The following is a 26,989-nucleotide window of genomic DNA, read 5'->3' on the forward strand; positions in this document are numbered from 1 at the left end:
TCTTCCTCATACAAAATCGTATCAGGGCCAGTCCTCCTCAACAAAAAGAGGAGGATTGGCAGCAGTTAGCTCAGGGCTAATCTTCCTTAAATAAATAAATAAAGAGAGGGACTGAGATCGCCCCAGTGCACTGATGGAAAGAGGGAACCACGGCAAGGCCAGTCCAGGAAGGGAGGGCAGGACAGGCGAGGACACCTGGGGTTTTTAAGGCCTGCCTATCTGGTCCTCCCACCCAGCACTTTGCCTCCTGCAGACTGGCTGTGGCCTGGCCTTCCCCTAGAACAGCATCTGTTCCTGGTGCAGCTGGGGACAACTGCACCAGCACCAGGCCCTGTTGGGGGGGGGCTACACACCCCTTGCCCCACATTGGTTTGAACCCAGGGAGGCAGAGGGGAGGTGAGTGCCGATGGGGCCTCTTGGAGTCAGGAGTCAAGGGGTGGGGCGATGGTTGGGCGAAGCAGGAGAGCCCATAGGTGCTGAGGCAGTGGGAGTGGCTTGGGCCAACACTTTGATCCACCCTGCAGGCACCCTTGCAAGAAAGGTAGAGCCACCCTCAGGAGAAATGGAAGCAGAACTTTATTCCTCTTGGCTAGGGAAGAGAACTAGCGGGTGGGTGTGCACAGGACCCCCACCCCTCACCCCTCCCGGAACCAAAGAAGACAGGCAGAGCCACCAAACAGCTCCCTCTGCTCGCCTTTCTCCTTTGCCCAAGTGGAGGCAGGTGAGCGCAGCGCAGGGCAGGGGCGGCTGCAGTGACAGGGTGGCCAGGGCTGGCCAGGGCTCCAGGGCTGAGGAGAGGAGGGGGGACTGCTCGGGTCGGAGGGCAGGGGTGGGGGCACTTCTCATCCTGGGAGCTGTCGGCTGGCATGGACACAGAGCTCAGGGCACCACGACACGGTAGGGACTGCCTGGGATGTGCTCGTCACCCCACTTGACCACCAGCGTGTACTCCCCCTTGTCCTTGAGCAGGTAGGAGACACTGTAGAGCCGGCTGCCCACATGCTTCACCAGGATCTCCTCGCAGGGCGTCCGAGGGCCATGCACCCCCACCAGCAACATGTTGTTGCCTAAGGCAGGGGAAGGGGCCTCAGTCCCAGGTCTCAAGTCCCAAGTCCCCTCCCCTCAGCTGCCAATGCGCTGAACCCCTTCTGTCCTGTATCCTTCCCTCCCCCCAACCTGTTGCAGGGTGACAGCCCTTCCTAAAGAGCTGCCAGCACCACCAGCCCCCGAGGCCAAAATAGCAAACTCTAGCTCCTCCAAGGCACTCAGGGTGGAGGAGGTGGCAGGGAGGCCCAGATGGGAAATGGCTCTAGAAGGGACAGCCATACCCCGAAAAGCATTCCCAGCCCACCTCACCACCCGCTTCCCGTGTTCCCAGGCACTAGCCATCCTGTCTTATTTCTGACCTTGTCTTTCTGGGAGGACTGGGCCGGGGCCCGGGAACCCACCTGCTTTGCTGCAGTCCACCGTGAAGCTGCTCTTCTGGCCCACATAGGCCTTGCTCAATCCCAGGCCCTTGGCCAGCACCTTGCTGGCATCGGTGGGACCTGGGCCTGGTGCCCCATGCTGGGGGACACCGGCAGTCTTGGTCAGGGAGTCTACAAACACCGATGATGTCTCATGGAGGCTGTGGTTGCTAACGAGACGGGGACCTGCGGGGCAGAGCAGGTAGGGCTAAGAGGTGGCTGGAGTACCCAGCATTGGGTTGAGCACCAGCAGTCTGATGCAAGGCTCACCTGTGACTTTGGCCTTGAAGGGGCTGCCCCCAATGTGGTAGGGACCGCCGTACTTGATGGAGATGAGGTAGCTGCCAGGTGCCATGGGGGTGTAGGTGACGCGGTAGCCCTCAGGGCACTCCTGGCAATCCATCTTCACCTTGGAGGGCCCGTCGATGGTTACTGACAGGGCACCAGCTCCCGCGTTGCTTGTGTTCACGATAAACTCAGCTGGGCTCCCTGGGAGCACGGGAGGTCAGGCAGAGCTGGCCCGGCCCGTTTCCCCCCCCCCCCGCCCCCTAGCATAGTCTTGTCACCTCCGTATACCTCCTGTTGTCACTGAGAGCTTAGAGGAGGAGCCCTAGCAGCCGTGTCCACATACCAGAAGTTGCACCCACTGACCTACCTGTGACTCCGCCTTCCAGGCCAGCTCCATAGGCAGACACCAGGCCTGGGTCCCCTCCATGCCCAGGCTCCCCAACTCGGATCTTGAAGGGGCTTCCAGGGATGTGGGTGCCATTGAACTTGACATCAATCAGGTAGATGCCATTCTCCCGTGGGATAAAGCGCACAGCGTACTTATCTGAGGAACAGAGGGGCTGCTGTGGGCCTGGGGCCCTCCTCTAAAACTGAGCAAGTGGCATCTGTGGGGAGCTTCCCTTGCCCTCCAGCGTGAGTCCAGCAGGTCCACACAGCCCACTCAGCTTCTTCCTGGGACCATGCTGGGCACCCACACCCCGCAGCACAGACATCCTGAAGCCTGGGGCCAAAGCTTTAGATACCCAGTCAGCCCACTATTGAGGCTCATTTGGACTGAAACCTTTTATAAGCAAAATACCTGCCTCGCTGCTTGCTTAGAAAGGTTACCATGAAATGCCATATTCCCTGCATATCAACTGGGGCTTAGGGGCAAGCAGGAACTTGCTTGAGGTCATGCAGCTGGGAAGGGGCAGCAGGACGAGGCTGTGAGACTAGTGAAACTTGGCCAAGCAGCTCCTCCCACCCCAGGCTGCCCCAGGCCTGTCTGCAAGTGCTAGGCCCTGGCTAAAGGGCCGGGCAGCCACATGGCTAGACTTTGGGCCTCTTCCTCAAGAGATTGCAGCACACGGCAATCTGCAGGTCTCTCCTTCCTAGCAGCCATGGCTGCCACGCCAGATCCCCAAGGGCTTGGGTCACAAGTTGGGGAAAGGTTGCCTGGCTGAGGGAGTCCAGGCGTTTGGGCCCTGTCTGGGCTGCTTACAGAATCTGTACCTTCCTTTTATACTCTCAGCCTGCTTCCAGACAGCTGGGCAGGCCTGGGGGAGGCCCACTGCTCCCAGCGGGGCCAAGGCAGATGGCTGGGTGGCTGGGCAGGGACAAGGCCTCACCTTGGTCGATCTCTGTGACATAGCACTCTTCCAGGGCTCCCGAGGGGCTGTGCACCTTGGCATCAATTGCCCCCTTGGCCCCGTTCAGGCTGACTGCAAAAGAGGCTGGCTGGTTGACCTTTAGCCCTGACTCCTGGAAGCACAGCAGACGTGGTTAGACAGGGCAGCTGGTGCCGGGGTGAGGGAGGGCAGGGCCCCAGAAGCAGGAGGTCCACAGGGTTGCACTTACCCATCTGGCGTCCAACTTGGTTTAAAGAGGGAGAGCCATTGATTCTTGAGGGGCAGCAAGCTACAGGCACACGTCCCCACCCCCAGACCCATGCTCTGCAATCACACACCTGGCAGGCTGTCCCTCTTTAAACCTCAGCCCTGGTGCTCAAGGGGCACAGGCTTCTGTTCAAAGCCTTTAGACCTGAGACACGAGAAAAACTCCACGCGGCGGGCAGGGGTGCTTCCTGCCGACCCCAAGTGTGGGCTGCACCCGGCCAGAGCAGAGGCCCAGCGCCCAAGCTGGACTGGGCAGGTTGCTCAACACAGGGCCGAGGCCTGCTCTGTGTGGCGGCTCTGGTCTGGCCGGGCCCAGGAGCCCCAGGCGGGCGGTTTCTCTCCGTGCCTCACCTGAAGACTAGAAACAGTAAGGCGGCGGGCGTCGCCAGACGGAGAAGCCACAGGCACCACGAAGGGGCTGTCGGGGATGTGCTCCTCGTTGAACTTGACTGAGACCTCGTAGTCACCTGGGCAGGGAGAGAGCACAGAGGTCATGCTGGGAAGCCCCCTCTTGTCAGTGTTCGAGCCTCCCACCTCCTACAAAGAGACTGGGTGGCCCTGGGACCTCAAGGTAGAGGGTGGGAGCCAGGTGAGGCTGTCTACGTAGGCTCAGACCAACACCTACACCCAGGTGCCACCTCCCCTCACCCCAGCCAGGCCCTCAGTACCTGGCTCCTGGACCACATAGGCCACGCCACAGGAGCCGTCCTTGCGGTCCTCGAAGGAGATCTCAGCCTTGCTGGGGCCTTCGACAGCAATGGCCAAGCCCCCAGCACCAGCTTCCCTGGTCCAAATGCTGAATTCAGCTGTGAGAAAGTCATGTGTCCTCAGGGAGGGCTGCCCCACCGGCCTCAGCCCACTCCAAGCATGGCTGAGATCAGCATGGCTGCTCACTATTCCTCCACCCCCCCAGCCCCAAACCCCCAGCCCCCCCCCCAGGAGAGCAAGAGCCTGGCAGGAAGCAGGCCTACCTGGCACTCCAGCTTCAGCCCTCTCGAGGCCAGGGCCCCCAGCGCGGACCTTGTGAGCTCCCCCTTCCCCCAGGGGCCCCACGGTGAACTGGAAGGGGCTCCCAGGCACGTGCTGGCCCTTGTACTTGACGCTGACCGTGTGCATGCCCATCTCGGCGGGTACAAAACGGATGCAGTAGGTATGGTTCTCCCCTTCCACGATCTCAGCCTCATGGCTCTTACCCGATGGGCTGGTCACCTGGGCTGTCATGTCCTGGATGCTAATTTCTGTAAGTGGGGGCAGCCTGGTGAGCAGGAACCCTGATCCCCAACCCCTCTTGCTTGGAGACACCTGGGGCTATCACCCAGGACTCCCCTGGACTCCTCCCTGGCTCCCCAGAGTTCCTACCAGGGATCTTCAGGCTGAGGTCACAGTGACTGCCAACATTGGCCACTGAAGGGGCCCGTCGCCTGCGTGTGATGCTCTCTTTTACCCGGCCCTCACCCGTTACTTTCACGGAGAAGGGACTGCCTGCAGGAGGAAAGCACAGCCCACAGCCCACACAGGTTATGTTCTGCAGGTGGGCCCTGGGGTGCGGCAAGGAGGGTGGCCTAGCCAGGGAGAGGGGTGTGGGTGCTGCACTCACCAGGCACGTGCTGATCGGCAAACTTGATGTTGATGATGTAGTTTCCAGGCTCCGTGGGGCAGTAGGTGACCCTGCATGTGCCATCCTCCAGGTCCTCTGTATTGATGTCCACCTTGCTGGGGCCCTCAATGGACAGGCTGAGCCCACCATAGCCTGCAAGAAGGACACCCCTGAGCTAGGGGGCCAAACACAGCTGTCTCACTGGCTGGCAGGCCACCACCACCTACCTGCATCACGAGTGTCGATGATAAATTCTGCGGGCTCAAAGGTGTGGCCTTCGTGGAGGCCCTGGCCTGAGACCCGCACGCGGCTGGCATCCCCTATTTCTGACTGGCTGATCACCACAGGGATGGGGCTGTTTGCCACGTGCTGGCCGTTCTTCTTCACATGCACCAGGTGCTCCCCTGTCTCCTTGGGCACAAATGAGATCCCTGGGCACAGGGTGGGACTGTCAGCCAGGGAAAGGTGTACACCCCCAAGCCTCCCTCCTTTGCAGAAGGCCTCTTACCCACGTGGCCATTGCGCAGCCGCTTGAGCAGACAGGGCTCCTCCCGGCCCGAGGGCGGCACCACAGTGGCTGTCAGTAGGCTGAGGTCCGTCTCCGAGACATTGATGGGGATGTCAGCGGCAGAGCCCACCTTCAGGTGGGACATGCGCATCGAGTCATCACCTGGTAGGGGACATTCACTGTGGGTCCAAGCACGGAGGGAGACTGCACCCACCCTGCTTTTGTCACTTCTCCCAGCGCCACCCACCTGTGACCCTGGCAGTGAAGGGGCTGCCCGGGATGTGCTGCTCGTTGTATTTGACCAGGATGCTGTAGTCGCCAGGCAGCACGGGCAGGTAGGAGACACTGCACGTCCCATCCTGATTGTCAGTGCAGCTGATTTCTGCTTTGGATGGGCCCTCGATGGCCAGGGACAAGCCACCTGCAAAGAGTCATGGGTGAGGGTGGGAATTATGCCCAGGGATACTGAACAATGAGGAGGAGCCCCAGTAAACAGAGTAGACAGAGGCCAGGATGGCAGGGCAGGGAGCCCCATTCGGGGAGCGTCTCGCCCGTGTCCAGCTCTCCACTGGGTGAGGGCGTCCCGTGACACACAGGCCAGTCAAGATTAGAGCTGCCGCTCACCCTCTCCTGCATCCTTGGTGTTGACGGTGAAGACAGCAGGCTTGTTTACCACTCCATGAGTGAGGCCAGGCCCATAGGCGGTGACGTGGCCACAGTTGACATAATCCACGTAGAACTGCAGGGGGCTTCCTGAGGCAGGCAGAAGGGCCGCATGGAATGGGAGCCTTGTGTTGCCCCCAGGTCCTCCCTGCAGCCCTGGGCCAGTGAGGTGGTGGTGGCATGCTGTGGGGCGCACCTGGGATATGCATGTTGTCATAACGGATGTCCATCTCATGGAGGCCAGCCTCGCTGGGTGCGTAGCGCACAGTCACAGTGCCATCCTTGTTGTCAGTGATGGCTGGCTGTGCCACCTTGCCTGAGGGCATCCGCACCTCCCCTGTAGGGCAGCGGGGCTGGCGTCAGGGCAGCCCACTGGCACAACCTGGCCTGAAGCTCCCGAGCTCCTTCCCGCTCCCACTCACCAGTGATCTCGCCCTTCTTGATGGTGAAGGGGATGACAAGGTCGAAGGGCCTCAAACTGGTCACATCCAGCCCATTGACGCCAACCAGGGGTCTCTCCGGGGCCTGTAGTGGAGACAGGGAGCCCGAGTGAGGGACTGCAGGAGTGGAGGGAGTCCCAGGCGGGAGGATCTGGGGTCCCTCTTCACATGTGGCAGAATGGGGCCTCACGTAACATCCAGCTGGCCAGTCCCCAAGTGTCCCCTGGGAGGAAGCAGGCCAGGCCATACCCAGGTCTGCTGGCCGCCCTGGGCGTAGGTGTATGGTGGGGCCAGCTGCTGAGGCCGCAGCGGGGGCTGTGCTGTGGGCTGGTCCCCAGCCAGAGCCTGCGGAGCAACACACAAGAGCTGGAGATTCTGTCGTCACAGAGGAGCCCCAGAGGGGATAGGCCAGGCCCTGCCCAGACGCCTCCCCTAAAAGCCCCTCCTAACCGTCACTTGGAATGGGCTGTTGGGCACATGCTCGCCACCAAAGCGCACGCAAATGACGTATTTGCCCGGCTGGGGGGCTGTGTAGAAGATGTCAAAGGTGCCGTCCTCATTCTCTACCACATCGACGTCTACCTCGGAGCCATCGGGTGTGCACACGGTGCAGGTCACCTTGCCTTTACCCGCTGCCTTGGTGTCCACAGTGATCACTGTCTCCTCCCCTATCTGGATGGTGGGGCCGATGCCAGCACCTGGTAGGGCAGGGTGGGTCCCCAAAGGGGGGCCAGCATGTAAGCTTGTCGCTCAGGCCACTCCAGTCCGCCTGCCACCCACCCAGGCCTCTTACTGCCACCACCAAGCACAGCCAGGCCTCCCGCCCCCACCCCACCCCCAAGCTGGGGCAGTGAGTGGTTTCTCAGAAGGCAGGAAAGGTTCCCCTGAGCCACCTCAAGCCAAGGAGTCCTGTCTTTGGGGTAGCCCCGACGTGGGAAAGGCCCGACAGGTGGCACCCATATGTCTGTGAGGAAGGAAGGGCCTGGAGGCCCATGAGGCCACTACTGCCATCAGGGCACAAGCGCTTGCTGCCACCTCCCCCAGGCCTGGCTCTGGCGCCCAGTGCTGTGTGCGGATGCGGTGAGGCAGAGTCCTGCTGCAGTGTGGGGGGATGTGACACTCGCCTCCCACCCCAAGGCCTGAAGGTGAAACTGGAGTTTCCTGACAACTGAGAATGCTCGCTCAACCAGAGGGGAGGCTCGCGGTGAGGCGGCCAGTGCAGGCAGGGGGCTGGGAGAGGGAAGCGGGGGCAGCAGGGTTAGCACCCGAGCAGCACAGCACAGCAGGCAGTGGCAGCACCCGGGGGAAGGGGGACAGGAGGCCCAAGCCACAGCCACCGCCACCGCCACCGCCACTAGGTTGCAAGGGCAGAGCAGCTGAGCAGCCTCCAGGGCCCCAGAGTGCCCAAGGAAAGGGGAGGGACAGTGACGTTATGATCTGGGCTAAGCCGTGGTGGCCTGGGGGCTGTGGGTTGTGAGGCCTGGCAGCCAGAGTGCTTTCTGTAGCCCGGCCCTCGCCAGGGAAGCAGCCGGGAGCACCGAACCCGCTCAAGAGGTAAGTTCACGGGGCCACCCTGGCCAGCCTGCCATCAAGCTCCCCTATCAGCCGAGGGCTCCTGCTGTGCTAGGCTCCATGCTGGCCTTCCGTGGCTCCCTGAGGTCTAGACCTGGCCACCTGCTGCCCACCCAACCCTGGGAGGCCTCATCCCAACCTGCCCACACCTCTTCTCCCCAACTTGGAACCTGGATCCCGCCATCTAACTAGGGGCTCAGGCCCCAGCTCCCCACGTTCCCCACCCAGTGCCCAGTTCATCAGCAGGTCTTGGCTGCTCCCTCCTCAAGCCCCATTGACACCAGTCTGGCCCAAGCCACTTTTCCACCTGGTCCAAAAGTGACTTCAGCTCCCCAAATGGGCGCTCTGCCTCCTTTCTTTCTTTTTTTTTTTTTTTGAGGAAGATTAGCCCTGAGCTAACATGTGCTGCCAATCCTCCTCTTTTTGCTGAGGAAGACTGGCCCTGAGCTAACATCCGTGCCCATCTTCCTCTACTTTATATGTGGGACGCCTGCCACAGCATGGCTTTTGCCAAGCAGTGCCATGTCTACACCGGGGATCCGAACCGGCAAACCCTGGGCAGCTGAAGCAGAACATGTGCACTTAACCGCTGCACCACCAGGCCGGCCCGTCTGCCTCCATTCTGCACACAGTGGCCAGGTAAACTGAGACTCCCTTAGCCAAGTCTTGACCCTGCCCCTGGTCCCCAAGGCCCTGCCCCGCTGCCCTAGGCACACATGTCTGTCACCTCAGATCCTGGGGCCTGTTCTACAAAGCCACTGGGCCCCTGCCATAAACCCCTAGCCACCCTCTCACTCTCTCCCTGGCCGCCTCGCCCAAGCTCCAGGCCTGCAGCCTTCAGAGGCTCCCAAGTACTTGTTGCCTCATATTGGTGTCCCTAGTGTCCCTGGCTAGGGCAGGCTCTCCTCTCCCATGCCCAAGCAAGAGAAGCTCCATGCCGGGTTGGAGACCGTATGAATAACGTCACTGCTGGGGGATAGAGGGAGGAAGGAGGCAGGGAGGGCGCATAGGCCACTGAGTGCACTTTGGGGCTCTGAGGCCAGGCCGGACCCCGCCATGCTGGCCACCCAAGCAGTTGACGCTGGTGCTACTGCACTACCAGCCAGCCCCACCCGCTCATGCAGCCTGGGCCTCCCCCGGCCTGGGACACAGAGGCCCCCGGGAGGTGGGGATGAGGGTCTGTGGATCTGGCCAGGGCTGGGGACTCCCCCTGGTCAGGGGAGACCCCCTGTCCCCTTAGCCCATGCAGGAGCCCTTGACACGGAAGGAGGAAGCGAGAAGGAAGGGCCTGCTGCCCACCCCTGGGGCTTCCCCGGGGTGCCAAGATCCCCAGACCCCAGAGCCCCCAGTGGGGTGCCTCACAGGATGCACCTCACCCCAAAGCTCTCAGCTGCAACCCGACTTCTCAGATGGGGAAACGGAGGCCCAGAGAGGGGGAGGGCCGGAGCGCTCATGCTCAGCTCCGGAGGCCTCCCTGGGCCCTAACCCTCCAGTCCCCCCTCTGTCCCTGCCAAGAGCTGCAGCTGGAACTGTCCTGGGAATCAGCATGGAAGAGGAAAGGAAGCTGCCCTCTGGGCAGGAGGGGCATTGGGAGTGGCCCCAGCAAGCAGCTTACCTAGCCCGTGACCTCCGATTGACACTGAGGTGAGAGGGCAGAGAGCAAGGAGAAAGGTCAGGTGAGTCACTCAAGGGGGCGGCCCCCACTCCCACACGCCGCCCCAAGCAGCGAGCCCTTGCACACAGGCACACCCAAGCCCCGTGCTGAGCGCCGCGGCCGCTGGCAGGCTGGCTCACCTGTGACCGTGCACTTGCTGGCATCCCCGGTGGGCACAGCCCGGACGCGGTACGGGGAGAAGGGAATCTCATCGCCACCATACTTGATGAGGATGGTATAGCGGCCCGTCAGGTCTGGCACATAGGCCACCGTGTACGTGCCATCGTGGTTGTCTTGGATGTGTGTCTTCTTGGGCTTGCCCTCAGGGTCCTGTGTGGCAGAGCCCGGGGAAGGCAGTTGGCCCAAGCCCAGCAGGCTCAGGGTCCTCAGGCCCTCTCAAAGGAGTGAGCATCACAGCTCTGCAGCTGTAAGGACAACCTCTGAGCCGCTCAACCACCACAGCCCCAAACAGCTACCTGTACCTGGCACTTTCCTTTACTTCCCCATGGGCAAAGTCCAGGAGAGAAGCCCCCAACGCCTAACGCTCCCGCTGGGTGACAACAGGCAGGGCCAGGGAGCGTGGCACCCATCCTGCTTCATCCCCATTGAGCACCTCTTGGCTTTCCCCCTCTGCCCCAGGGCCTGCCCCAGCACTGGAGCTCCCCAGGAAGATCTCAGAGTCCTAGCCTTATACCTGGCCCGCGAGAATGTGACAGGTGGGCAAGTTGAGACACGAAGGACTTTGGTAATGTACTCAAAGTCAGCAGTGAGTGAGTACGTGTGTGGGGAAGCCTGGGCCTGTCACCACCTTCCTCGAGACAGGAGACCTAGCCTCGCTGGCAAGGCCCCGGAGGGAGACCAGAGATCCAGACTGGCCCACTTGTCTCAGCTGAACAGCCCACACTGCACACTGCTGCAGCCTGGGCCCCTCCCTGCCCTTGCCTTCCCCGCGCCCGGAGCTGCCCTCCAGCAGGGCCTAGCAGCCACCCAGGCGGCCAGCTCACCGTGATCTGGACAGCCAGCAGACCCTCCCCCGCATCCTTTGCGTCAATAGTGAACTCCACGGGCAGGCTGGCAGGCACACCAGTGGTGTTGAGCCCGGGGCCACTGGCCTTCACCTTACTGGCATCGTGTGTAGGCAGCACCTTGACCTTGAAGGGGCTGTTGGGCCAGGGTGTTGTGAGCGGTTAGGAAGGTTCTCGGCACCCAGCCCAAGCCCCTCCCCACAGGAGTAGGCCCTGCTTCTTACCTGCGGGGCACCTCCTCTTCCCCATACAGCACTGAGATGCTATAGGGCCCCTCTCGGCTGGGCACGTAGTTGACAGTCTGGGTGCCATCGGCATTGTCCACCACATCCACTGGCTCCACCAGGCCTGGCCCCAGTCCCAGGGACAGAGACTCAGCCAGTCCCCTGAGCCCCCCGCCCCACCACCCTGGACGGCCAGGACAAACTCGGCTGTGCTTCCAGCTCCCACCCCAGGTCTGGAGCTCACTTTGCCTCCAACTGCCCATCTCCAGGAACGGCCCTGAGCCCCTATGACACCAGACACTAATCTGGGGGCAACCTTGGACCCTTGCCTTCCCTCCCTCCCACATCTGCACATCTCTTCAGTGGCCGGGTCCTGTCTGTTCTACCTCCTTCTGGGTCTCCTGCCCCGGGCACTGGCTCCACTGTCATCTGAGGCTCCTCCGTCACCTGCCTGTACACCCTCCCCAGCCTCCATGTGCTGTGCCTCCAGTCTCCTTCCCCGGCCCCCTCTAAGAGACTGCGCCCTCCTGACCCCCTGCTCCCAGGCATGGGAACACTCACCTTTGGGCCCCTGTACTTTGACCTGCAGCGGGGCCACACCGGCCTTGCTTGTGTCCACCTGGAAGGACTGAGGGAGGTTGGCACGGACCATGCCTGGGCTCAGGCCAGGCCCAGAGCACTTGACCTTGGACGCGTCCGTCACATCATGCACAGGGACCTTGAAAGGACTGCCTGAGGCGGGCAGAGGGACAGCAGCTGTGTGAGACAGAGCAGAGGGCAAGTGGGTGGTCCCAGCCTAGCGCCAACCATCCTGCCTCCTCACCTGGCACTTGGTGGCCGCCGTAGGTGACGTTAAGGCTGTAGGTGCCAGCTTCATAGGGGATGTACTCTACTGAGCAGCTGCCATCCTTGTTATCCATGCAAGACATCTTGGCCTCGGAGGGGCCCTCTACAGCCAGGCCCAGGCCCCCCGTGCCAGCTCCCCTGGTCCAAACAGGCAGCACATTACTCCCTGGGGTTCTAAGACCCATCGTGGCCCCTGCCTCCTGGGTGCTCACTCACCTGGTCTCCACGGTGAACTTGTTGGGCTTGTTGGTGGTACCACTTTGGATGCCTGGCCCGTGGACACGCACTCGGGAGGGGTCACAGCCCTCGGTCACGGGCACCTGGAAGGGGCTGCTGGGCACAGGGCTGCCGTCATAGGTCACGTCCACAGAATGGAGTCCTGGAGGAAAGCAGGCCAGATCTGGAAGAGCCCAGGCCACCCTGTCCCTGTCCCGTCTCTTGGGAGGCCCAGCACATACCTTCCTCATAAGGCGTGTATTCTACTTTATATGTGCCATCACCGCAGTCCTGCACGTAGGTCTCAGTCAGGTTGCCTGAGGGGTTGGCTACACGAGCCTTGACATGTGGCCCTCCAGTCTGCGTCAGAGCCCGGGCATCCACGCTGAACTCAGTGGTGGCCTCTCGGAAGACACCTGCAGTGGGGCATGGGGAGAAGGCATGGGGCTCCAGGGGCCCTGAGGGCCCTGACTCCACCCTGCCCCCATGTCCCACAGCAGGGCCTCTCACCTTGGCCCTCGATCCCAGGCCCATAGCACTGGATGCCCGAGGTGTCTACTGCAGGCTCCACCTGCAGCTTGCTGGGGAAGTTGGGTACAGGCTGGCCGCCATACTTGATGGTGACAGTGTAGGCCCCAGGGCAAAGGGGGATGTAAGTGATGGTGTGCGTGCCGTCGCCATGGTCCTGGATGTGCACCTCCGCTGGCAGCCCCGCCTCAGAGCGGATCTCGATGGTCAGCTCTGCACTGCCAGCACTTGAGCAGTCCACATGGAACTGGCCTGCCTCACCAGCGGTGGCCCGCTCCAGCCCAGGGCCTGAGCACTTGACCTTGGATGCGTCAAAGCAGGGAACTACGTGGGCCTTGAATGGGGAGCCAGGGATGTGGGTGTCAGCAAAGAGAATGTTGATGTTGTAGTCCCCGGGCTCGGTGGGCACATAAGACACAGAACATGTGCCATCCCCATTGTCCAGGCACTCAAGTTGGGCCTCGCAGGGGCCCTCCACCGTCAGGCCCAGGCCGCCGGTGCCGGCGCCCTTGGTGTCGATGGTAAAGCGGGCAGGGGAGCCTGCACTGCCGCCCTGCAGCCCTGGCCCAAATGCCTTCACCTGAGGGAGGAGGGGCAGGTCAGGAGCCGAAGCCAAACCACCTCCCTCACCCTTGACCTCAGACCCCTAGCTTGACCTTCCATCTACCCTCCTCTTGTTCTGGCTTCCCTCTCCCACCAGACAGGGGCACAAGCAGGCCTGGGCAGCGCCATTGGTCATAAGGACAAAAATGAGAAAGGGTGAGGGTGAGTCTGGAGAAGATGGGGTGGACCCCCGTCTCCAATTACCTTGCTCGGCTTGGTAGGGGGCACCGCTTCCAGAGGAAAGGGGCTGCCGGGCACAGGCACGCCATCGTAGGTCACCTCAACCTCGTATGGCCCCTCCTCACGGGGCACAAAGCGCACCACACTGTTGTCAGCCCCCAGGCCTGGCTCCACCTTGCAGGGCACTGGTGTGCCTGAAGGGCCCACAATCTTGGATGCCACTTTGCCTTGGCCACCAGCGCCCTTGGACTTGATTGTGAACTCCTGGTCTTTGCCAACATCCACCTCTGTAGAATGAAGAAAGGAGGGGGAGAAGTGTGACCCCAGCCCAGAGAGCCCCTGGGGTATCCTCAGTGACCATAACAAGGGCCCCAACTACTTACTCTCTCCCAGGCCAGACACCTTGATCTTGCTGAGGTCCAGGCTTGGAGACACCCCCACTGAGAACGGGCTTTTGGGGATGGAATCCCCTCCATAAGTGACATTGACACCCACTGGGCCCTGGAAGGGGTGTAGAAGGGCAGGGTCATGGATCATGACCCTAGTCACCCTGGCCTGCAGCTTCCCTACTTGGGCATGGTGGGGGTGGGGGGTCAGAGAGATACTGGCTTTGCTCCCCCACCCCCGGCCTTCCATGCCCACTCTCTTCCAGGTGGGAAACAAGAGTGGTTGGGAAGCCCCTTGGAGTAGCCCGCCCACCACGCAAGGAAGCCCATGAGCTCAGTGGGTATAGTGGAGGGGGACAGCTTCAGGGGGTCAAGGTAGCTACCTGCTGTACTGGAGTGTACTTGACTGTGTAGGTATTGTCATGGTGGTCAATGATGTCCACGTCACGCACTGCATCCCCTTTGGCCAGCCCCGAGAACTGGACATCCAGCTTGCCTTTGCCGGCGGCTTTGGCATTGACCGTGAAGTGGGTAGGTTTGCCAAGCTCAACACCTGAGAAGATACAGCGACCATGTAAGGGCACCTCGTCTCAAGACCCCTTGAAGCCCCCCAACCTCCCCACAGGGTGCTTGTCCTCACCAGTGCGACTGAGGCCAGGGCCCTCGGCCTTCACCTTGCTGGCATCGTGGGAGGGCTCCACTTTGACCCGGATGGGGCTGGTGGGTGTGGCCTGCAGTGGGCAGGAGGAGAAGGGCTGAGAGGAGAGCAGCACCCCAATACCCAGTAGTGCTGGGGCTGGGAGCAGCAGTACTCACCTGGTCAGCAAAAAGGACCATGATGGTGTAGCTGCCAGCCCCGCGGGGTGTGTACTTGACTGTGAAGGTGTCATTGTCATTGCGGATGATGTCAAAGTCGATGTCAGCCTCAGTGGGGCCCACCACGCCAGGGGCACACTTGATGCCGATGCTGACATCACCTGCGGCAGGGCAGGGAGCAGAGGCTGGGACCTCATGGAAACGCCACACCCACTCACTCACCCACCCACCCACGCACGGCAGGGCCTCACCCTGGCCGGCCTCCGTGCAATCCACAGTGAAGTAGGTGGGCTCGTGAGCCTTGAGCCCTGTCTTGGCCACTCCTGGGCCATACACCTTGACCTTGTTTGGGTGGCTGCCGGCTCCCACGTTCACCTGCAGGACACAGGGGCAAGTACAAAAGCATGAGTGCCTGGAGGAGAGGCAGGGTCTTTTTTTTACTCCCTGCCAGCAGGCACACAAAATGGTGCAACCACCTAGGGAAGTAGTCTGGTGGTTCCTCAAATGATTAAAAATACAGTGACCATATGACACTGCAATTCCGCTCTCAGGCGTCATTTACCCAAAGAAATGAAATCACTCATCCACACAAACACTTGTATCCCAATCTTCATTATGGCGCTATTCACAAGAGCCAGAAGGTGGCCATCACCCAAATGTCCATGCACTGATGAACGGATGGATACGCAGTGTGCGGTCTCTGCATACCATGGAATCTTGCTCAGGCCCGAAGAGGAATGCAGCGCTGATTCGTGCTGCCACGTGGACGAACCACAGTGAAAACATGATGCTAAGTGAAAGCAGCCAGGCACAAAAGGCCGCCTCTTTATGGCAGAAGAGGCAGACCTCTATGGACAGGAAGCAGGAGTGGTTGCCTGGGTGCTGGCTGGTGGCAGGGTAGAGGAGTTTCTTTTGGGATGATGAGAACGTCCTCACCTTCAATCATGGGATGGCTGCACAACTCTGAATGTACTCAAAGCCACTGAGTTGTACACTTGAAATGGGTGAACTGCATGGTATTGCAGTTTTACCAAATAGAGCTGGACAAAAACCAACCAGGTGGCCTAGGGAAGTTGGTTAAAGGCCGGTTAGAGGCCTGCGGAGGGCTGGCTCACCCGGAAGGGGCTGTTGGGGATGCTGACACCTCCCCAGGACACCACGGCTGTGTGCTTCACGGGCTTCCTGGGCACATAGGAGCAGCTATAAGTGCCATTGCCGTTGTCCTTGACTGACGCCTCCACAGGGCAGCCCTCGTTGTCCTGGAAAGCAAGCAGGAGCAGGTGGCCTGCTGGTCAGTGCCCAGGCCTAGGCACCTGCCCACCCCACCCCCACCATGGGTGGCTACCCTACCTGGACTTGCACCCGGAGAGGGGCCTTCCCACCGTGCTTGGCATCCACTGTGAACTCTGCCGGCTTGTTGACAGCCACACCCGTCTTCTCCAATCCAGGCCCACGTGCCTTCACCTGATGAGGGGCCACCCAGATCTCAGGGGACCAAGTGCAGGCCAAGTGCAGGACACAGAGTGGCAGCGGCACACTGCTGGGGATACCGGCCCATGTCCCAGGCCCCTCCCCAGCCCAACCCCCAAACAGAGGCAGAAGGGGGCTGAGACCCAGGCCGGTGGTGCGTGCCCTTTACCCTGTCTGGGTGGAAGTCCTGGGGTGCCTCACGGATGTCAGCCATGAAGGGGCTGAGGCGGATGTCCTCACTGTTGCACAGCACATGCACCGCATACTCGCCAGCCTCCTGGGGCCAGTAGCGCACATCACAGGAGCCATCACCCTTGTCATCACATTCAATCTTGGCCTGTGACGGGCCCTCCACTGAGAAGCCTGACAACAGCCACCAACTCCATCAGTGCCCTGGAACCTCCAGGGTGTGGTCCTCGTTACCCTCTGCCCCCAGGTGCCTGCACAGCAGCCTCCAACTTACCCAGGGTGCCCACATCATCCCCAATGGCCTCCACCACAAAGTCTGCTGACTTGCCAACGACGCCGCCCTCCAGCCCAGGGCCCCAGGCCCGAACCTTCTGATTGCCGCACTCGGTGCCCACCTTCACCTCAAAGGGACTGCAAAGAGAGAGCCACATAGGGTAATGCTGAGGAGTACCACCCTGGAGGGGGGTACTGGCATGAACCCAGTAGAGGGAAAAGTGCGTCGGCTCTGAGCACTCTGCCTAAGTCCTCACCTACGCCCTATGTTCTGGCCGCCCCACGTGATGGTGACGGTGTACGTGCCGGGGACCATGGGGTAATACTCGAAGCCATAGACGCCATCCCCCAGGTCCTTCTGCTTCACGCGCTCCTCACCCTCTGCCAGAAACAAGGGAGGGCCTCAGGCCTGCCCAGCAGCAGCCCTGGGGCTGCCACCACCCGCCCCAGCAGCAAGCCAACTTACTGGGACCCTTCACAGTGACCTTCAGCTCCCCGCTGCCTGCACCCTTTGTGTACACCTTGAAGTCGGCTGTCTCCTTCACCCGTACACCCTTAGGCTGGAGGCCCCGGCCGACGGCACGGCAGGCACCTGGGTTACAGGCTGTGGGAAGAGGGCCGGCTCAGCAGCTGGGAGCTGCTGCTGGGTGACCCCTCCCTTGCCTCCTACAGGGCTGGGCCATCAGGATCGGGGACCCCTGAGAACTTGGCCCCACAGGATGGCAAGGGACACGCAAGAAAGAGCTGGAAAGGGCCATGACCCCAGGGCCTATGGCCCAGGCCAGGAAATAGCGGGCCTCCTCCCACCTGCTCCACTCCAGCCCCCATCTGCCCTCCCAGCCGCCCCCTTCCCTCCCAAAGGAAGACAGAGCCAAGTACCGTTGACCCTGTGGGCAGAGCAGAGAGCAGCACGTTTCTAGACAGCTGGAGCGAGCTCTTCCGAAGGTGAAAGCGTGGAGGGAGAGAGAGAGAGAGACACACACACACGGAGAGGGGCAAGAGGAGGAGGAGGAAGGGCCCCAGCAGGGGAGGAGAGAAAGCATACCCAGACAGAGGAAGCACAAAGACCTAGGGCGCCAGGGCAGGGGCCTGGAGTGGGACCCGCCCCTGCTGCCCCACCTTGAGAGGCCTAGACTACAGCACTCCAGTAGGGGGCGCCAGGACTGGCCTACCTTGGCCAACAGTGACAGCGTAGGGGCTGCGAGGGATGGGCACGCCAGCAAAGGTGACATGCACCATGTGGATGCCCTCCATGGTGGGCTGGTAGCTGCAGCGATACGTGCTGTCGCCTCGGGCCTCCAGCTGAGGCTCCACAGTGCCCTTCTGTCCTGCAGGGTCCTGGATCATGACCTCCACCTCACCTGTGCCAGCTCCTGCCACAAGGCACCAGATCAGCTCCCAGAACCTACAGCCTGCTCCTGGGCCCCAACAGCTCTCCTCCCAGACCTGCCGGCCTTGGCAGCCTCCCCTCACCCGCTGTGAAGATCTCAAAGTAGGTAGTTTTGTTGGCAATGTTGCCACTGGGCTCCAGGCCGGGGCCCTGGGCAGTCACTTTGCTGGCGTCACCCTGGGACTTGTCCACATACACCTCGAAGGGGCTCTTGGCGATATGCTGGCCGGCAAAGAGCACGGTGACCTGTTCCCAGGAGGGGCAGGCCGTGAGAGCTGGGCCAGGACCCTCTGGCCACTGCCCCGACCACCAGCCTCCCCATGGGCTAAGGGCTCACCTTGTGAGTCCCGGTCACCTCAGGAACATACCAGACAGAGAAGGTACGGTTCTTGTCATTATTGGCGGTCACCTTTGCCTGGTGAGAAGGAGCCCATGAGCCTTTGCTAAGAACACCCTTCCATTTGGAGTGCCCAGCCCGCCCACGGCCCTACCTCCTCCTGGTGTCCGGCTGGGTCCTCCACATACACCAGCACCTCCCCCTGGCCAGCACTCCTGGTCTCCACGGTGAACTCTGCCCGTTTCTTCACCATATTGCCTGTGGGCTCGATGCCTGCAGGGGAGGGTAAGGAAGCCATAGGCCAGCTATTAGGGCCGCACCTCACCCCTCCATCCCCTCACCCTTCAGGAGCACCTCCCTTTGCAGGCTCAGTGCCCCTCCCTGCCGTACCCGTCAGGCACATCCTGAACTGAGTGAGTCAGCTTGGCATAAACCCTGGTACATGGAGCCTGGCCTTGGGCTCTGGCTGCACTCTTGCTGTGGACAGGCCTGGGCCTGTTTTCTGGAACATTCACTCGGGTTTGTCTGGGCCCTTGCTCCTACATGATACCCTAGCTGGGTTTCATCTCCATTTACAGTAAAGCAACTGGGTCCTCCCTCCGTGAACATGCTCCACCTTGGGCTGATGTGATGTGGGAAACTTACTAGCCACCAAGGGGCCAGTTTTGACCAGCCCTGACCCACTCCTGTCTGTCAGGATACTTGATAACCTAGCCACCATGTGACTGAAGATTCCCTAGGACGTCCCAGTTTAGAGAGAACACTATCCTACAGAGAGGAGGTCTGCGCACAGAAGCCGGCCCGGCCTGGCCCCTCACCTGGCCCATAGGCGCGGGCTTTCTTTGGGTTCAGTTTGGGCCGCAGGGGAGCCCCTGGCTTCAGCTTAGCCTTGGGGAACTGGGACAGGTAGGTCATGACAGAATGCTCGTCCACATTGGGGTCCACGATCTCCTCAGGGGTGATCACCTGTCACGGGCAGAAGACAGGAGCCGTTTAGCCTCCAAGCCTCAAGTTCCTGGGATGTGACACCTCTCCCTACTGGGACCACAGCCCCCAAGCAGCCAGGCAGGAGCGTACCTGAGGGATGCCCAGCCAGTCGTCAGCCTGCTGCATGGCTTCCCGGGCATTGTTCACAGGCTTGCTGGCATCCCAGGAGTCCCAGTCAGGACACAGGCCTGTGGTGGAAGGAAGGCTGTGAGTTTGGGGGGAGGGGGAGGTGCAGCACCCTTTTGCAGGTTATCCCCTCCACCCCACCCATGGACAGCCCTCGCCCCCTGCCTCCCATTCCCACACCTCTCACCTGGGGCACAACTATCGACGAGGGCGCCCAGGGCCCTGCCGCTCTGCCAATCCCGACTGAAATTGGTGATGGGCAACTGTGGCAGCTTGTTCTGGATCCAGCCCAGGAGCCTCTGCTTGGGTGTCTGCTTCTTGGCTTCTTCATCCTCCTCCTCATCCCACATGGGCATGGAGATGGAGTAGTGCAGGATCAGGGTCCAGATGAGGCCCAAGATCAGCTTCAGGTTCCCATCCACAATGGCCTTACTATCTGTGAAGGAAAGGAGGGGCACTGCTGGGCAGGCAGGGGCCGCCCCGGCGTCCCTGCGCACTCACATACACGCACATGCGGGCTTGGAGGGGCCTCTACACAGGGTGTCAGGCCACTCCCAGGCAGGGGGGAGTGTGGCAGCACAGGGGGCCCCAGGGAGGAGGGAGAGGCTGCCTGTGAGGTTCAGGGAGGGGTTGAGTGAAGGAGACTTCTGCGGGGAGGGGAGACACCCAGAGACACAGAGTGACGATACAGTGCAATGAGGGGGTGTTGCCGGAAGCCCTGGGGCCCTGGGGGCCCAGAGGAAGGATGGACCCAGAGGACCCAGGCTGCAGACAGGGCCGGGGAGGCCTCTGGAGGAGCCCTCTCCCCCAAAGACGGCTCTGGAGAGTGAAGGGGATGAGTTCTTTGTAGCTGCCCAAGCAGGGGCCCACCGCTCATCTCCAGAGCTCTCCAGGGGATGGGGAGGAAGAGCAGCCCAGTCCCAGTGGGCTTAGATGACCTGGCCTCTGACCTGGCCCTGGCAGGGGAGGGGTGCTGGGCCCAAGGCTGAGGAAGAGGAAGGCCGGCGGGTGGGGTGGTTGGGAAATACAACTGTTTCCCCAGGGTGGGGTGGGTGGGCAGCATGAGGCAAGGGAAGTGGAGGCATTGGGCAAGGACCCTTTGGGTGGAGGGTGTAAGCCCCACCCCCCGCAGAGCCAAGCTGGGAATCCAGCTGCACACTTGACCCAGGGGAGGGGGTGGGAACCGGCATTTGAGCCATATGGCCCTGACTCACTGGGGACCAGCAGGGATGGCCCACCAGCCAGGATGACAGGCAGGACACATTTCGGGGGGGCTCCCTCACCCAGCCCGAGGAGGAGTGCAGAGCCAGTGAGCCTAGGTTGGACACCCAGGTCCCAGCTTGGGAGCTGGGGTGGCAGAGGCCATGGGTGGGGTCCCCGAGTCCCGCTGCCTCAGCAGAGCCTGCCCAGCCACTGCCTGCCCTCCTCGCCACCTAACGGGCCGCTGGGCCTCACTCGGGCAGGCTGCCACCAAGCTCACCACAGGGGAAGTGGTTAGGGCGGGCACCCTGCACCCCATCACCATGGCAACCCCTCTGGCTCTGGGCCCCACCCAAGGCCCTGCTGGGTCTCAGCCTTCTCAAGGGGTGGGGGGCTAGGTGTGGGGCTCTGAGAACAGGTGGGCTTTCTAAGAGCTTGTCTTTGGAACCCATGCTGGCGTCCATGGCCCCTCCTCCATAATCAAGAGAAAATACTTGTCTGGAGTTAACTTGGGGGTGGGGAGAAGGGGATGGCTACACTACCAAAAGAGCCATCAATGGTAGGCAGTCTCCGAATCCAGCGGGCAACACCTTGAGGACCAGCTGAGCCACTCAAAGCAGAGTGACCTCCCTGTTCCCAGGCTGAGGTTGGTCCCAGTTCTGCATCTTTGCCTTGCACAGTTCCCAAATGGCAGGTGAGAGGGTGAAGATGGGGCTTCAGGCTAGGGGTGACTCGACAGTTCAGAGAAGACCAAGGGCATGGGACTAGCCAGAGCTTCCCACCAGGTCCCCACCCCCAGAGTTCTGGGTCCAGCACAAGAGCCCTCAGGAGGCCTGAGACCCACCCCCTGTGACCCCTGAGGGAACACACAAGATCAACCTCATCAGCCCTGGTGGGTCGGGCTGGGCCCTCCCCCTGGTCCATAGCAGGCCAGCCTAGGGCCTCCCCATCCACATCACAAAAGGAGGAGGGAAGGATCGGGGCCCAGGGTTGGGAGACTGCCTAGTTGGATGGCCCCGCCCCATCCCACCCCCTTTCCCCAGCCCCTGGGCTAGCCTGCCCCCTCCCTCCCCTAATCACTGCTGCTTTCCAACATTTTTTTGCCTTATATGGCAAAGCTCTGGGAACTAGGCCTGCTCCAGCCAGCTCACAAGAGGAGAAGAAGGGAGGAGGGAGGAGAAGACCCCCCCCAGACAGCCGGGGTGTGGCCCGCCTCCCCACATCCGGTTGCCCCCCCACCCAAGGCTCGGAGATGACTCAGCTTGGCTAGACTGAGGCTGGGACTGGGGGGTGGGCCTCAGCCTCAACTGGCATTCCAAAGAAAGAGGTGGGGCACTTGAGCACTGCCCTCTGAGTAGTTGGGGCCACCTGAGTCTTGGTCCCTCACTTTCTCAGGCTCAGCATGGACCGTGCCAGGGCCATAGGGACAACTGGAAGGCCCTTTTCAATTCTGAAGAAAAGAAAGCTTATGGCCCTTGTTCTCTCCCTGTTGCACATTCTCCCCAAGTCACCAGTTCTGGTGCTTGTCCCTGAGTGGCTCTCATCTTGAGAAGAGCCTGGGATGCTACAGTAGGCCTGGTCAATGCCAGTCTCACCAGCCCAGTGAGCCCAGCGCACGCTGGAGTACCTCCCAACCACCTCTTGCATTCCAAATGCAGAAAAGTAACTTCTATGTGGGAGCAAGAGTCTGGTCCAAGCTCAGCAGTAACTTGGTATCTAAGCAGACTACAAGCTGACACCCAGACTCATCTGAGGTGCTGTTTTGCTAGCTGTGGTCCCCTCTGGCCCCTGGGGGAGATCTCTACTGGGGGTTGGAGCCATCTCCAGTGGAGGGGCTCATCTTCCAGGGCCAGAAAAAGCCAAGAGTCCTAGACAATGGGACCCACAAGCTCCAACCGGTTTAGGAACCACAGGGGTGCCTGAAGACCAGAGGGCCCTCTCCAAACTGCTGTAGGGAATCGAGTGCCCAGGCCTCCCCCTCCTCAGGGATGGGGCGCTGGGCGCAGGGGCTGAGCCTGGCCAGTGCCTGCCCCCCCCCCAAGCCCTCTCAAACTGCGGGCACAGCGGCGGAGGCGCGGTCTGCAGAGGATGTGAGCTCAGCCTGGGCGCAGGCCAACCGGGGCGCGGCGGGCGGGGGCGCGTAGCGGTCCGCACGCCGGGCCGGCCTGCCTGTGCGCCTTTGTTCTCAAGGCTCGCACGCCCCTGAGACAGCGCTGTGGCTTATGGGGGTAGCTAGGAAGGGTCGGCCTAGGGGAGTTGGGAGGACGCGCGGAGCCCCCACCCACGCCCTCCCAGCGCCACAGGGTGGCTCACGCCCTCACCGATGGACACGAGCTTGATGCTCTCGCGATCCAGGAACTCGAGCGCCACCGACACGTTCTCGAGCTGCATCTGGCGGAAGGTGGGCCTCTGGTTGTGCTTGCGGTGCATCTTCTTCTGGCTGAGCACCTCGAGCAGCGCAATGAGCCGCAGCCCGTCGCTCAGGTCCGTCTGCAAGTTGGCGATGCGCTTGCTCACGCACTTGAGGTGCTCATTGCACCAGCGCGTGAACGTGTTCTGCTGAATCTTCTTCCAAGGTGCGTCCTCCGCCAGGTCCTTCTCGGTGGCCGGCATCTCGGCGTCTCGCGTGTCGGCGCCAGCACCCAGAGCCGCGCCCGCAGCGCTCTGGCCCGCCCGAGAGTGGGAGCTACTCATTTTGAGGCGCGAGGAGCCGAGGGGCGGTGCTGCAGCCTGGGCAAGGGGACGGCCCTTTAATTAAAGTTGCAGGCACTTCGGCGCGCACGGAACGATGCAGACAGCGGAGGTTGCGCTGTGGAGAGAGCGAGCCCTTTAAATGCGGGCGGGGGGCGGAGCTAGGGGCGGGGATGCAGTGGGGCGGGGCCGCGGGGTGTGGCTTCGGGGGCCGCACCCGCCCCGCCCGTTGGAATGCTCCCCTTAGCCCCCCGCCCCAGCTGTTTTGCCTTGACCCCCACCTCCGGCTCCCGGGAGGGTCGTTGGGCCTGGAAGGGGGCAAGGATGCCCCCAAACCTCACGGTCTCACAGCAGCACTGCAGGAAACGCTGCAGCGAGGAGAGGCTGCCGGAGCGAGGAAAGGGAGAGCAGTGTCTGGCGCTGGACCGCTTGGCCTCCAGCGGGCAAGCCATACAAGAGACCTCCCCTCCCCAAGGCCTCTGCAGGGGGTGGGGTGGCTCTCCCTCCCTGAGTCACGTGGGCTTCGCCGGGTCCCGCAGCTCCCGCCGCTCCGCCCTCACCCCCTCCCGGCACCCGGGCTCCAGCGCCCGCGGTTCCCCGGCCGCACCCCGGCAGGCCGCCCCGGCAGCAGCAGGAAAGGGCCCGATCCTGAGAGCGGCTGCCGGAAGGGCCCGGGCCCGGACCCTAAGCCGCCCCCCAAACCCCCCTCCTCCGTCCCGCTCTGCACGGCCCTGGCCTGCGCACCTGCGCCCGCAGGTCCCCACCGCCTCCCTCCCTCTGCGCGTTCCACCGGGAGGAAACGGGGCAGTGGGCCAGGAGGCCGCCCAGCACTCCAGGAGCAAGCAGCCTTGGAAGGGCCCGGGCATGCCAATGGGCACTGGCACGGGGCGCCGTGTGATGCGTGCAGAGACAGAGAGTGTCTGCCTGACCCACCCTGCCGGCCACCTGGGGCACTCGAGGTTTCCTCTCCTGTCGGAGTGGCCCCTGAGCCCAGTGTGACCCAGGAGGCCACCAGGCAGGGTCACGGGGGCTCTTCCAGACCCGCAGGGACCTGCTCAGGGGTTCCAACAAGGCTTGGCAGGGTCTGGGTGGGCTTCAGTGTCGTGATAGTGCAGAGGGGGCCCCTGAGGATGGGGGGGGCAGAGGGCTGAGGGGGGGGGACCACGGAAGGCTGCCAAGGCCTGCTGAGGAGCCTAGACCGTGTTCCCAGGGCAACAGGGAGCTATTCGCTCAAAGTTAATTTCCCAGTAGATAACTCTGGAGGGGGGGGGGGTGAGACAGAGGCCCGCAAAAGCACAGGGGCACGAGGCCTACTGGGGACATTCAGTGCCACCCTCTTCAGTCAAAAGAAGCCAGCCTACCCATGGCTTCATACCCAGAATGGACTCACTCCTCCCAGTCCTATGTACCTCTCCTCTCCAGAATGTTCACTTCTTTATATCTTTTTTTTTCCAGAATGACATGTCTCTGTCCCGTCTGCTTGATTTTTAGATTGAGCTGCAGACTAGTAGTCATTAAGTTATCTGCTAAAGACCAGTGGGAGAGGAGGCCCCGGGGCAGCAGTGTGTCATGCCTAAATATGGCGGACTCGCCTGGCCCTGGGTGACTGCACGACCAGTGGTGGGGCTCTCCTCGCAGCCAGCATCTCTTCTGCCCTCCAGCATGCTCGCTTCGGGGCTGCCTGTCACCCCACTGGTTTTTCCTTACCAATGGTGGTGGTAGGGGGTCTAAAAGGCATTTTCCAGTCTGAGGCCCACCTCCTGTGCACTCTCCCCTCTCCTGACCATTTTCAGACACACCTGCAGAAAACTCCACACCATGGAGTCTGGGAATTGGGGTGGAGGTGGGAGGGAGAGCTCCAGGCCCCACTCAAGACAGGCTGAGAATTGTCGTTCTGGTCCCCTGCCCTATTGGAAAGCAAATTCCCAAGGACAGAATTACATCAAGAATTGATTTTTTCTCCACTAAGTGCCATCCACTGGATCATCTGTGTTCCTTCTTTAATCTTCAGAGAGCAAGGAAACTGAGTCAGACTAACTGACCAGTAGTCAACTCTAGCAGACAGGGGGACAGAAGCTGGGTGTTCTGGCTTCCAACCCTAGGCTTTCCCTATTTGGGGGAGACAAGGGCTGGGGGGTGTAGAGGGTTCTTGTCCCTAGGGGATATAGTATCACCACCAGATGGCGCCCCATCCCAAAGCCCCCAGATCGGGCAGTCCTTGGAAGCCAAAATCCAGCTCTTTCATATTTTCCCTTATTTGGAGTAGATTCTTGGATGCTAGACACACCCCGCCCCCACCTCCAGCCCTCAAACCCCAGGCCAGGTCCTCTCACGCGGACGCTTCAGCTGGTGAGGAAAGCTGCAGAATGGAATGGCAAGAAGAGACCTGGGCTGGTAAGACAAGTCCAGGTGTAGCAGGTGAGAGCACTCACTGCCTGAGCTCCCACCTTGACCCGGCAGCCTGGAGCACGTGCAGGTGGGCCTGCCAGCGGACTTCACCTACTTTTCCTGGACCCGGGTGGCATGGGAATCTGGGACGTTGCTGCTCACATCCTGGCTGGCGGTGAACATCCAGTTCAGTGCCAACCTGGGACAAGGCCCACAGCCCAGGGCCAGCCCAGGGCCCTGGTCTCGGAGGAGCCCTGCTTCCTGTGCCTGGCCACACCCTTGCCCTGATCCCCATGGAGCACAGCAGTCCCAGAACCAGCTCCTCTGTGCCTAAGGCAGCTGGTGCCCTAAGGACTGGTGCCAGCGAGGAGTCCACTGTTGCCCTCCTAGGGAGCACACTGGCTGCGAAGTGTTCTTCCAAGCAGCCATTCATCCTCAGCCCACACAACGTCTTGCTCTCCAGGCCCTTCTTTCCCAGCCAGTCTTGCAGTGACCAGCTCATGGGCACCCACGCAAGCCCAGATCCTGCCAAATGCTCAGACACCCTCTCTCTCTTGGACCCCCATAACCTTGGGCTCCCACACTCCTGGGCACAGACACAGATTCGCGGGTAAACTAGGGAAGGCAGCCCCTGGGCACCGCACTCCCAGGCGCTGCGGGCGCCTTCACTGCGCTCACCACCCCAGCTGCACCTGGCCTGGGTGTGGGCTGACGCCTGCGTTCTCGGGGCCTCCCTGCCCTGGCCCCCAGTCCGCTAGCAGCGCGGTGACCCTCCCGCGCGGAGGCCTCACCTGCTGTCCCTGCGGGCGGCCGGCGACCGCGCGGTGGCGCCTCGCTCGCCTTTGCGCCCGCGCCCGGCGCCTCGGGGCTCCACTGGCGTCCGCTGCACGCCGCGCGCCTCCACGCGAATGGGGCGCCGCCGCCCGCCTTCTTGTTGGCCGCACCCCCGCCCCGCGCAGGGCCCGGCCCGGCGAGAAAGCCTTAATTGGTAAAATCGCCCAGGAACGGGGCGGGGGGGGCGGGGGGGCCGTGAGCTCGAGCGCCCGGACCGCCTGGCGACACCGCCCCCCCCCCCCCGCCCCCGCCTGGGATGAGCTCACCTCCCAGGGAGGGCCGCAGAGAGGGGGGTCGCAGCTAGAGCTCGCGGGGTCTGCAAGGCCCACGTCTCTGCCCAGCCAGAAAAGCCACCTCCTCCAGGGAGCCGCCCACAGTCACGCCGTCTGCCTTTGCCCCAAGCCTGGGCTGGCCGGGCAGGTCAGATTCTGCCCTCTGGGGTTGGGGGACAACAGGCTGTTGCAAGTGTTCACTGAGTGCCTACCACTTGCACGGCC

At 62.0% G+C, this 26,989-nt stretch overlaps 1 protein-coding gene across 4 annotated transcripts; it reads right to left on the minus strand.

Annotated features, from left to right (window-relative positions):
- Positions 1 to 559: 559 nt before the first annotated feature.
- On the minus strand, positions 560 to 26,590 carry FLNA (filamin A). 4 transcript variants are annotated; one of them, XM_044764314.2, is made up of 48 exons: positions 26,450 to 26,590; positions 22,901 to 23,388; positions 19,567 to 19,815; positions 19,344 to 19,441; positions 19,085 to 19,232; positions 18,421 to 18,539; positions 18,267 to 18,344; positions 18,013 to 18,175; positions 17,712 to 17,912; positions 17,006 to 17,143; positions 16,797 to 16,920; positions 16,541 to 16,677; positions 16,247 to 16,440; positions 15,958 to 16,071; positions 15,723 to 15,866; positions 14,859 to 14,982; positions 14,608 to 14,768; positions 14,432 to 14,522; positions 14,175 to 14,344; positions 13,789 to 13,906; positions 13,430 to 13,692; positions 12,605 to 12,956; positions 12,337 to 12,510; positions 12,095 to 12,257; positions 11,856 to 12,016; positions 11,594 to 11,764; positions 11,033 to 11,156; positions 10,788 to 10,944; positions 9,924 to 10,113; positions 9,745 to 9,768; positions 7,008 to 7,255; positions 6,807 to 6,902; positions 6,540 to 6,642; positions 6,314 to 6,454; positions 6,079 to 6,207; positions 5,702 to 5,875; positions 5,455 to 5,616; positions 5,174 to 5,377; positions 4,947 to 5,099; positions 4,709 to 4,831; positions 4,321 to 4,587; positions 4,018 to 4,155; positions 3,701 to 3,816; positions 3,083 to 3,215; positions 2,122 to 2,298; positions 1,737 to 1,955; positions 1,449 to 1,652; positions 560 to 1,067 (listed from the first exon to the last, which is right to left on the minus strand). In XM_044764314.2, the coding sequence occupies exons 2-48, from the start codon at positions 23,271 to 23,273 to the stop codon at positions 880 to 882; spliced, it is 7,698 nt and encodes a 2,565-aa protein (XP_044620249.1). In that variant the 5' UTR covers positions 23,274 to 23,388; positions 26,450 to 26,590; the 3' UTR covers positions 560 to 879. The 4 variants fall into 4 exon arrangements, with proteins under 4 accessions (XP_044620249.1, XP_044620247.1, XP_070359216.1 ...); XM_044764312.2 differs by having other exon boundaries at positions 12,605 to 13,202; XM_070503115.1 differs by lacking the exon at positions 9,745 to 9,768.
- Positions 26,591 to 26,989: the final 399 nt, after the last annotated feature.

This window comes from Equus asinus, chromosome X (genome assembly GCF_041296235.1).
Source record: "Equus asinus isolate D_3611 breed Donkey chromosome X, EquAss-T2T_v2, whole genome shotgun sequence".
NCBI lineage: Eukaryota > Metazoa > Chordata > Mammalia > Perissodactyla > Equidae > Equus > Equus asinus.